Raw genomic sequence first — 12,004 nt, 5'->3', positions numbered from 1 at the left:
TTGATTTGGTTTTATTTATAACTAAACAGTGGAATGTTAATATGTTCTGTACAAGTGATATACCAGATGGTATTCAATTTAACAGATACTTTATAATATTATCTAAATTAACCTGATTCATTGTGACCATGTTGACCATTTACTTGTTTACCTTATATTGTTAGAATAGATTGCTTACTTAAAAGTGTAGAAATGTAGAAAACTTTTTATTTTACTTATAAGTTTTAAGTTACCCCTTGGTTATGTTGTATACATATGCAACTTTTATTAGTAATTAGCTTTTACCCGCAACTTCGTTTGCCATCTGAATTTTCCCATGGGAATGCGTCATTTTTCCGGGGTAAAAAGTAGCCTATGTCCTTTCTCAGATATCAAAATATCTCCATACCAAATTTCATGCAAATTGGTTCAGTACTTTAGGCGTGATTGAGTAACAGACAGACAGACAGAGTTACTTCCGCATTTATAATATTAGTATGGATTCAAGTAAAATTGAACATTAACTCAGTCCTGATTTCTTATTCAATAAACAAACATTTATATTTTATGTGGTCAATGTTTTCAATATGGTCACAGTGAATCAGTGGTTAAGCTCAACACAGACGATAGTGCTTTAACTATTTAAAATATCTTGCATCAACATAATTATAAATTATCTATATAAAGTCAGGTCTTGTCTGTCGTTTGCGTTGAACTAATATTATTAATTATTCATCTCGTGTTTGAGATCATCGTAAATAAAGATTCGTTACAATACTTCGTGTATTTACCACACAAGCTATAAGCATACATAGAGTTTACATTAAATATATAGAATAAAATATTAGCCTTTGACATGATCACATTGTAATTCAATAATAAATTTTATATAAAAAGTTCACAGATATTACGGTATTACATATTAGCTGATTTCAAAGCCTACCTCACTTTGAAATGGTATTGTTTTTTGGATTGAGATGCTTCAAGTAATATCACTGACTTTTCTTTATTGCACACATTCTCAAAAAAATGGTGTAACGAAATTTGGCTGTTTTTACGACCAGCCTGCTTAACGTCAACCCTTGGGATAAACCAACCAAAATAATATGCAATTTTTAACCAACTACAAAAAGGAGGATGTTCTTAATTCGACCGTTTATTTTAATATGTATGTATAAACCCTGGTTTTGTAGTTCAATAAAAAACAATGTTAGTGGAGAATAACAAACATTGCAGTGCAGTGAATCCTAATCTAATATTTGATCAACTATAATACAATATAACTAATACAAACAATAGTAATTGAAATAAAATCTTTGTGTTGGATCACTGGTCGTGACAACAGATAGCGCTACGTGATGGCTACGTAACCAGTCAGTGAAGGAAATACTATGTACACAGGACGAATATCTTCGATGACTATGTATTTGCACGTAAGAAGGTACTGTACAATATTAAATTAAGATTACGTTTCGCGTTTAAGATATACGCGGTAGTTGAGCCGTGTTTTATGAATAATTCAACAGGGTATTGTGCTAAGCCAAGCTTAGGCAATAGAGAAGTCTTATTGGTATGGTTCTTCCTGCTATTTTTCTTTTTATTGCACATGTCTAGCGGAACAGCAGCCCGAAAGTAACCCATACAAACAGTAAGATATTCATTGTTAGGTTAGTTTTTTACAGATTTTACAAAGCTTATAAAACATAGTAGTCAAATTTCATAGCACTTTTATACCTATTTTTTCTTATAAATAAGTTCAACATCAGTATCAACAACACCAGTGCGGTCCGTACACGTGCACGTCACTGGCGGGCACGTGCACTACACTGGCGGGCACGTGTTCTGCACCAGCGGGCACGTGCACAGTGTGCGCGGGCTGGTCGTGCTCGTACTACGAGTAGCCCTTGTCGAGCAGCTTGGGTCGGCTGCGGTCCAGCAGCTTGTAGTCGCGGTGCGCCGCCTGTACTCGTTTAAAGTCCACAAGTAGTGCCGCGAAGTCTATCGCTATTGGAGTCTCGTTCGTTGATGTCCTAGAAATAATAATATAATTGTAAAATACCTAGGTTAGATTGTGTTATGTTTGAGGCAATTATTGTGTATAGAAAAGTGCTTAAACAGGATTAATATGGAAATGCAATGTGATGCTTTTAAAGCAGGGGTTCCCAACCTTTTCTTAGTCCGGGACCACTTTTAATTTATCTTTTCATTCATATCGGACTACTGGTTGGGAACCAATGTTTAAAAGTAATGAGATGACTAACGGAGACGATTCTATTGTAAGTGTTAGAATGTCAAGAACTAATGTTGTATCTTGCTGCAATCACAAAATGAGCTGGGCGGTAGTTTAAGCGCCCATTACACTCGTGAGGTTCAGGTGAGTGAGTACACAGTACGTACTGGTGCCGCGCGGGGTGCAGCGGCGCGCACTGCAGGCGGTTCCGCAGCAGGTGGAAGGCGTCGGTCTGCGGCAGCAACATGAGCACGCCGTACAGCGCGCCGCGCAGCTCCGCCGCCTGCGCGCCGCCCAGCAGCTCCAGCCGCATGTCTGTGCACAACACCGCACTTAGTACCACTCGTTAGTGCGAATAGTTTGTACAGGAGGTTGATTCAAACGTATCACTGTATTTGAGACGCGTTTATGGAAATGCGTTTGAATGGCATTATGGCGTCATTCACAGCCATTCCCGAAATAAAAATAAAAGACACACCCGTCACGAATTAGTCATTACCTTAATGAACAAATTATTATATCGGAATTATAATAACACGATACATCAGCACCGAAAGACAGCAATATCTATATCAATAAAGATTCAATCAAGTGATAAACAAATGGCACTTACACGCAAATATAGGAGATTCTATGAGTTGCACCAACTTGTCCACCTCGGTCAAGAAATCAACTGTGATTTCTAGATCTCCACTGATAACTTGAGTTAAGGATGTAAATTTTACTTTCAATTAAATCAAAGTCTGAACTATATCCTATACCAGACAGATTACCGGATAACCTAGATACAATTATACGAAAATTAGCTTCCATATGTAACTATGATAATTTATTTCCTTATTTGGATACCTAATAATTTAGTTATACGGCAGATAATATCAAATGCAGTGAAATTAGACTAGTCTTTAAACAAATTTAACCGTAGCATACGAAATCAATAATATTTATTTAATCAAGTGTGTCATATTATATAAAGGATACAATGTGGAGATGAGCTCGTTGCAGTGCGTGTAGTTGTGTGTGAGCAGACACAGCGCCAGCAGCGACACCGGGCTGTGACACCAGCACTGGTACAGTGACGTGAACAACGAGTGCGTCGCCTGCAACACATTACATTTAACTTTACAATAAGAGAATAAACCTACATATATTCAGGTGTTAGATTATATTTATAACTATATAGTGATAGAAAAATACAGATAACCGTAAAGGAGCTATCCCACCGCTTGCTAGCTGCCTCGCACATACATAGAGAAAACACACCCTACTTCTGAACAGATCAAAGAAACCAAATTTCTAAGTCAAAAGATTCGAAGATTTCTTGAAGTAAAAATTTATTAAATTAGGAATGTTAGGTTAAGTTGCAGATTGGTATATTAAATCAGTATGATGTGGCGACTGTTCAATATTGGATTAAATCTAAACTGACCGGTTTGTTGAAGTTCCTGAGCTGCAGCCGCAGGTCGTAGAGCTCGGCGGAGGTGAGCAGGATGGTGTTGAGCACGTCCACCATCGTCGCCACGAAGCGCAGGTTCTTCTCCTCCAGCAGGATCTTCGATAGCGCCTTGTATATGTCCTCCGCGTTTAAAAGGATACACAACTGTCTGTGATACAAAAAAAAACAGGAAATATATAGGTTCATTGGATATTTTAGAAAGTAGTTGTTGAAATCATCTAATATAATAAAGCCTAGTGATAAATAAGAAAGGTTTTAGTGTATAAATAATTAGGATTCAGTTTAAGGCGGTTCCAATAAGTACCATGTATTTGAACTTTGTTTGCCAGGTCCGTCCATATCTATAACTGAATAGAAAAACAGTTGATGTACTCACCTAATAATGAAAGCGCCTCTATCTTCTAATAAGTTATCGTCAGCTGCGAGTAGTCTCAACAGAGCTTGTAGGAACTTGTAGTAATACGGACTCGACTCCAAATCACCTGCAACAAAGAAATAAAATAAAATTGGCATTCATGGCATTTTGATTAACTTTGTTAGATCAAGTTGAAATTAGATTCAAAAGCACGTTTCAAAGTAACGATTTCGAAGAGCTCTTAAAGATAATAAATTAAAGAAATAGGTCAATTCTGATACACGTTAACTAGAACCAGGTTATTAATGTTTCAAGTGTGCTGTGATCGTACCGGGCGCGATGTTGGCGTGCGGCGAGCAGGAGCAGATCTCGGCGAGCACGGCCAGCGAGCGCCGCACCACGTCGTCGGCGCCGTCCGTCAGGCTGCCCACCACGCTCACGAACAACTTGTCCGTCTGCAAGAACATCTGCACACACACCACGGGCTTTAATACATCTTACAATACATCGTTATGTGTTCAAAAACCTATTTTCGGTTAAAGTATAATTGAAACTATTGCAAATATTATTACATTTAGTAAAGGTCACAGCATAGTGCCTTGGGAGACTACAATGTTTTGTTATGGGCATATGAGATCAAAATTGATACTGTGGTGAATGACTTAGGTTAAATACGGGTTACGAAATCAAAGCCCTTTAAAAAGGTCATAGATAAATATTTTCGTAAGCTTCATATCATAATCAAATCATAAGCAACTTCAAAAACAGCAAATGTCTTATATAATGAGAGATTTGCTATTATTCACATGTTGCTATCAACTCACCTCACTTGGTAACTTATTATACAGATGTAATATCCAGTCCAGCGCGGCCACTTTAGTGTACACAGATCCGTGATGGAGCATCTGCGTTAACACTGCTACTACCGCATCCAGGTTCAGTCGGCCTTCGCCCCCGTCCCCCTCGGCCTCCGCCCCCTCATCCCCCACCTCCCGCGGCGGAGACTCAGACGCGGACACCACTAGTTTAGTTAGCTGGAAGTTAACTGTGGCTGCCGTCTCACGGATACCTGCTTGTATTGTTAAGGAATGTTTTTGTCTAGTTGAAGATTTGGTTACTTGGTTACTTGGTTTGGACAATTGGAGACTTGGTCTAGAATCTATATAGCGTGTGGTGGGTTCGAATCCCACCCGGGACAAATCTTTGCGTGTTGAGCACGAGTATTTGTCCTGAGCCTGGATGTTAATTTATCTATATAAGTATGTATTTAGAAATATATAAGTATGTTTATTAGTTGTCTGGTTACCATAGTACAAGCTCTGCTTAGTTTGGAATCCGATGACCGTGTGTGAGTTGTCCAAAAAATATTTATTTATTTGTTAATGCAACGTTTACCGATCCTACACCAATCCTAATTAACGTGATCACTGCACGATATTTCAGTCATCTATTCCGATAACTATTTCAGATCTTAATTCAATAGTAAAAGCACTGATCCAGCAAATTACTGTTGTTACAACTTGTAAGTTAATCTATGCTTGTAAAAGGATACTCTTCCGGGGCTCGTCGTGGTAGGCGAGGCTGGGCAGCACGGCGCACAGCACGCCCGACGCGTACGGCAGCATGCTCGCGCCCGCCAGCTCCACGAACTCCTTGATCCACGTGATCGCCGTCAACTGGACATGCAATCTGCACTTTAGTACAACTGCACAAGGCATGTATTACAATCATTGTTGTTGTAACAGTTTTGGTGATAGAACTTAATCCAACGTGAAATTCCTACATGGATTTTAATTATCGTTATGTACCAGTAGTAAAAGCGATCGTGCATGCTTTATGATGCATGCTCAGTAGGTATCAGATTCGATTCTCTAAAAACAGACCCTGTTTTTAATTTGTAGCAATGATTGTGGGCACTATAAATAGTGGTCGACATTTCCAAAATTATCGCCTATTGAATAACGGCCGTTATAAAGATGCTAACCTGCAACATTTCTTCAGGTGACTGTGCATGCGTGATCAGTATATTAATCATAGCTTGGAAGTCTACTCGGGACGGGTCTTTCTTTATACTTCTTAGGAACTCATTCAGTTGCACGTCACACCTGAAACATTATCATTACATAAAATAAACTACTAGCACTATTAGCAAAACATATTCCATTATTATATGGTATATTGGCTTAGTCTTTGTTCCAAACTATGTAGGAGCAAAACATATTCCAGTAAATAAAGTAAATTCAACTCTGCTTCCTAAGACATAAGACTCACATTCTCCTGATCTCCGGGTTAGCATCATCGAGCATCTTGAACAGCCCGTCCAGCAGCTCCGGCAGGTGTACAATAAGGTCTATATCCGGTACAGCATCGAGCACTGACACCCACGACACGATGAACTGGCGCGCGAACGCGTTGCGCGTGTAGATGCGCTCGCGCAGCATCGGGATGAACGACGACAGGTCGAACGTCTGGGATTCTGTTACTATGTCCTGGAAAAACACATTAGTTATTACTTAAACGTGACTTTTTCCGACAGGTGTGAGAGATCAAAGAACGCTACTTGGTTTGGTACGATCCTTACCAACTTCCCTTGCCTCATTCATATCTATACATCTTCTTCTTCTCTTCTAATTTCTTTAAAGAACAAAATTCTTATCACTAAATTAAACCCATTCAGTAGCAGTCATTGATAACCGTTTCTACTTACGTACATTTCTGGGACTACGCTTTCGTGCTATTGCAGGCAACATTTCGAAAGTAATTAAGATTATCTAACACAAATATCACAAATCTTGAAAATTCACATTTGTTTAGTACACGCTACCATGACAAACTTCTTGAAAAATAAAAATAAAATAATCGCTATCACGTCGTGCACAGCACAATGCAGCTGTTTACGTTCTTAAAATATATTCATTATCAAAAGTCTCATTATAAAATAGAGATCCCTCTTATTATTTAAAAAACTCACCAACAATAATCCTTACGAAATAACACGTTTGCTTACAGTGACATGCAAGGCAGGAGTGTATGAAATTAATATGATAGGAATTTGTACATCTTCAATTTTTCCCTATTGTATTGTTGACATAACAAAAAAAAGGTAAATTTCATTATAACATGGAAGCTAGTAAAACAACTGTAGTATAATGCTTGTAATTATTTTTGATATCATATTAACACTTACAATTTCTTTTAAATAAAACATACACTATTATATTGCACATCCAATTCTAAGCAATCCCTAGAGATAGATATTGTTACATATTGAAAAGTAAAGAAATCTACAGAACCTCTAGCAATGTGAGTAGTATTTTTATTACTTGTTTTTACACCACATTACACAAGGACATAGTTATAAGGGCAATGACATGAGACTATTATCAGTTATCACTAACTAATAGCATTTGTTGTTGTTTGGATTAAGGAAAGAGATTAAACTATGCAAATGTTTTTTTTATCTATGAAAGCAAGGTCCAGATAGTTTTGTGAATCTTAATCTATTCTTACCGTGGTTTATGTTTGAAATAAACAACTATTTATATGGCTTTATCAGTTTCTAGATGGCTTTTTAATGGGGAATGCTGCAGGCTAATTTATAAATTCAATAGGGATAGGCCCGATGTATTATTCTAAGTGGTCTGTATTGTAGTGCGAGCATCTGATCACAACAAATATTTCTCATGTTCATATTGACTTAGAGTTTAACCATTCATGGTCAACATCAATTGCAAAAAGTGGGTGTATTACATATACCTCTGTCCATATCAATGCCATAACAAACAAACTTTACCTTGACAAGTCTATCAAGCAGCTCAGCCCCCTGTTTGACTTGCTGTTCGGGGTCAGCAGCCAGTCTAGCAAGTGCGTCGAACACGAGCGGAAAGTGCGCGAGTGCAGCTCCACGGGCGATCTTGAGCACGTTGAACAGTGCCTCGGCCGCCTGGTAGCGCACCCGCGACTCACCCTCGCTGAAGCACGCTACAATTGGGTGGATCAGCTCCGGTAGATACTCGATGCAACCCTGCAAGTAATTAGCCATGAAATAATTAATCTTACACTAGCAAAGCACAAAAAATAGGAAATGAGTTCTCAAAACCTCAATCAGAAGCAAATACAGGGATGTTATTCATTTGGTAAAAAACAGAATTAATAACCTTCTGGCTTCTTGTACTTATGTTTATATTTGTTGCATATCTCTCCCAACAATAGATAATCAACTGACTAGAAAGGACAAGATTTTAGCATAAATAGGTTTGACTAGATAGTCAAACCTATTTATGCTAAAATCTTTGAGTTTTGGGACACCCTGTATAAGATTATACAGGGTGTCCCAAAACTCAACGATAATCCGAGACAGGATGAAAGGCCAAGTCATACCGGTTCTAGGAAAAATAAAATAAAAATTCCATATCACTTAGTTCAGCAATAGTAGACATTTTTCAAAAAAGTTAAAATTCCACACCCTTGCTCGCATTTTCAAGTCCTGTGATCACCAATATCACAATTTCGCTGTGTTTTTATGAATTTCGTGATCTTCATTAAATATGCTATTAATCGTAAAACAAATTTATGCACAAAACATTGTTAATTTCATAAAAAAAGTTAAGTTTTAGTGAGTCATGGTTCACAAAAATATCGTTAGTTAACTTTGACGCTTCATATTGAAAAAAAAAATGTACTACACTACCCTTGGCAAGTTATTTCAAAAGTTGGCGCATTTAATCAAGATTTCAAAATGGTGCAACACTTGCCACTTTTCTTTACATTACTATTGTTATTTTTATTTGAACGAAGAGTATCCTCGCAGATGGATCGGACGCAGTAGTTCAATTTTATGACGTCCTCGTTCCCCCGATCAAAATCCAGTAGATATTTTTGACTGGGGATGCATAAAAGAAAAAGTCTATTCGAAATCAATACAAAATCTATCAGAACTTCGCCAGAAAATTGACACAGCATCAGAGGAAATAAATGCAAGGAATTTTGCTTGACTGGTACAAAGATCTTTTGTACGCCGTTGCAGAGCCTGTATTCGTGACAGAGGAAAGCAATTATTTTTGGTAAAGAGGTAATTGAGTCTTTCCATAACCAATATTGAATGTAAAAAACATAATAGGTAATAATAATCAAAAAAAAAACGAAACGAACCATCATTATTATTTAATTATTCTCCTTAAACTAAAGTAATCCGAATTGTTTTCCTCTGGAACGAATACAGGCTCTGCAACGCCTTACAAAAGACCTTTGCGCCAGTCAAGCAAAATTCCTTGCATTTATTTCCTCTGACGCTGTGTCAATTTTCTGGCGAAGTTCTAATAGATTTTGTATTGATTTCGAATAGACTTTTTCTTTTATACATTCCCAGTCAAAAATATCTACTGGATTTTGATCGGGGGAACGAGGAGGTCATAAAATTGAACTACTGCGTCCGATCCATCTGCGAGGATACTCTTCGTTCAAATAAAAATAACAATAGTAATGGGAAGAAAAGTGGCAAGTGTTGCACCATTTTGAAATCTTGATTAAATGCGCCAACTTTTGAAATAACTTGCCAAGGGTAGTGTAGTACATTTTTTTTTCAATATGAAGCGTCAAAGTTAACTAACAATATTTTTGTGAACCATGACTCACTAAAACTTAACTTTTTTTTATGAAATTAACAATGTTTTGTGCATAAATTTGTTTTACGATTAATAGCATATTTAATGAAGATCACGAAATTCAAAAAAACACAGCGGAATTGTGACATTGGTGATCACAGGACTTGAAAATGCGAGCAAGGGTGTGGAATTTTAACTTTTTTGAAAAATGTCTATTATTGCTGAACTAAGTGACATGGAATTTTTTTTTTATTTTTCCTAGAACTGGTATGACTTGGCTTTTCATCCTGTCTCGGATTATCGTTGAGTTTTGGGACACCCTGTATACATAGTAACAGCAAATGATAGATGTGTTTGAACAGGGTGATGGGTATGTAATCTCAGATAAGGTTTGTTTACCAATCAATAACAATGGCTTATCACTGACCTTTCCCAATCCCACTGCAACTGAGGACAGTCCCATTAGAGCTCCATTCTTCACATTAGGGTTAGTTGACGACATCAGATCCTGGCCGAGCACCCGGATCAGTCGTTTTATCTGACTGGTGTTCTTCGCATCATTGAAGTCTTTTACCATTCTAAAACAACAGTTTGTAGTTAAATTAATTGGATTTTGTTGGAATCTAATTAGAAATGTTAATAGTGTAGAAGTTGATAGTGCTATTCAGTCAGTAGGAATCATGGAGAGCTGGGTGGATATTATCTAAAAAATGGGTGGTTTAATGTAAACGAATACAAACTTCTCGATTTCAACGCCTGCAAATTTACGTTTGTCATATATCTTATCGCACAGCCCACGGACGCAGGCTATGCTCAGCGGTGCGTAGTCCCTCTCAGACATTGTTATTCAGCACTTATCACCATAAAATCACAAATACAATACAATTCACAACACTACAAAATACCAATGAATAGAAGTTTATTCAGTGGTTAGCTAATATTTTGCTCAAAGTAGAGTATATCTTAAGCATAATTATCTGCAATATCTCTTTCTAACTATGGTTGAAAGAAAGCGATAGAATATCGAAATGTCCAGTTATTATTAAGTGGCATTGTGTAGTGTCAGCTGTTTATTGCTGTCATTTGTGACGGTTGCGCATCCGTTCAGAAACGACTAGATGCAACGACACGATTGAAAGGCAACAGAAACATTTGTTATATAAAACAGCTATGATAATTCTTTACTAGATTTACGTTACAAATAATTCTATAATTTTTTAATCAATAAGGTATTAAAAACGAAACGGAATCATCGTTGAGATTAGAATCGTCCAAAGTTTTGTTCTTAGACGAATGGTTTGGTGTGGCTACTGTGCGTTGTATATTCCCCGAATAATACCGTACCGGTTTCTAAAAGAGACAGCTTGGGCTCGTTTTGTTGTAAAAAAACAGTCTATATGGATAAATAATTTAAATCTACGAAGTCTAAGAAAACCACCGAAATATCATTGTACAAGCGGTTTCAGTTTTACAGTTATTATTCGTTTTTAAATGTATTTTTTGCATTAGACAACAACTGTCACCGTCCTTAAGTTCTAATATCGGGTATTTTCTGTTCTAATAAGTTGGTAACCCTGTGATTGTCTTCTTCGGTGCGTTTGATGAATGTGTCGCCTGTCTGCTTATTTTGATAAAACCAGCACGATAAATCGGTCCAATGTCATTGTGTTTTAAATTTTTGTGTAGTGTAAGTGTTTATTTGGCGCGCTAGAATAAAGTTGTGCGTCCGTCATGCCTGTGACACTAGTAGACAGGCTGCCCTTGCCGAATCTCAAGGTTTACACCGCGGGAAGTGTTTCGCTGCTTTCAATAGCTGTTTATTACGCGCTGAGTGTGACTAGTGATCCGAACTGGCGTGTGAACGCGACACAGGGCCGGCTAGACGCGATGGCGGAGCCGGACGAGGGTGAGAAGCTGACGATGGCTGCGGCGCCGGTGCTGGCCGGCAACGGCACCAGGAACGTCTCCGAGCAGTTCGTTGATGTCATGACGTTTATGATGCAGGAGCCGCTCTGTATGTGGGTGAGTACATCAACACATATTTGTTTTCCTATTTAGGTTTATAAAAATAGGTATCACTAACTTTACACTCTGAAAAGGGTGTTAACTTTTTCGGCGCAAATATGCCGTTGCGTGTCACGAAAATATTATGCTATCTTATCAATGCTAATAATATTTATGTCACGCCATACACTGCAATGTTTTTATACAACAGTATGACTATGAGCTCAAAGAAAATACATAGGTAATTGTTATAAACAACAAGTTTATTCTGTTCACAGATAATATGTGTTTATTTGTGAAGATAATCTTTTAATATTGATGTTATTTTTCATTTGCATTAATTACTTTTGTAATTAATAATTCTTGTAAATATTAAT

General features: G+C 37.5%; 2 protein-coding genes across 2 annotated transcripts in view; one reads left to right on the top strand and one right to left on the bottom strand.

Moving 5' to 3' along the window:
• Positions 1–18: 18 nt before the first annotated feature.
• Positions 19–10,578, bottom strand: LOC142979718 (protein VAC14 homolog). Its single transcript, XM_076124813.1, has 14 exons — positions 10,364–10,578; positions 10,051–10,201; positions 7,814–8,044; positions 6,292–6,509; positions 6,005–6,125; positions 5,573–5,696; positions 4,845–5,089; positions 4,352–4,487; positions 4,042–4,147; positions 3,639–3,813; positions 3,191–3,309; positions 2,823–2,902; positions 2,377–2,524; positions 19–2,009 (listed from the first exon to the last, which is right to left on the bottom strand). Exons 1-14 carry the CDS (start codon positions 10,462–10,464, stop codon positions 1,871–1,873), a joined length of 2,094 nt encoding a protein of 697 aa, XP_075980928.1. The 5' UTR covers positions 10,465–10,578; the 3' UTR covers positions 19–1,870.
• Positions 10,579–11,192: 614 nt separating this feature from the next.
• Positions 11,193–12,004, top strand: part of LOC142980206 (E3 ubiquitin-protein ligase AMFR-like) — a 37,599-nt gene continuing 36,787 nt past the window's right edge. The window contains exon 1 of the mRNA XM_076125540.1: positions 11,193–11,645. Within this exon, the coding sequence (XP_075981655.1) occupies positions 11,355–11,645 (291 nt within the window). The 5' untranslated portion in view covers positions 11,193–11,354. The remainder of the gene's footprint in view (positions 11,646–12,004) is intronic.

Source organism: Anticarsia gemmatalis, chromosome 17 (assembly GCF_050436995.1).
Source record: "Anticarsia gemmatalis isolate Benzon Research Colony breed Stoneville strain chromosome 17, ilAntGemm2 primary, whole genome shotgun sequence".
Lineage (NCBI taxonomy): Eukaryota > Metazoa > Arthropoda > Insecta > Lepidoptera > Erebidae > Anticarsia > Anticarsia gemmatalis.
Note: the sequence above shows the minus strand (reverse complement) of the source record. Positions and strands in the feature narration are given on the sequence as shown.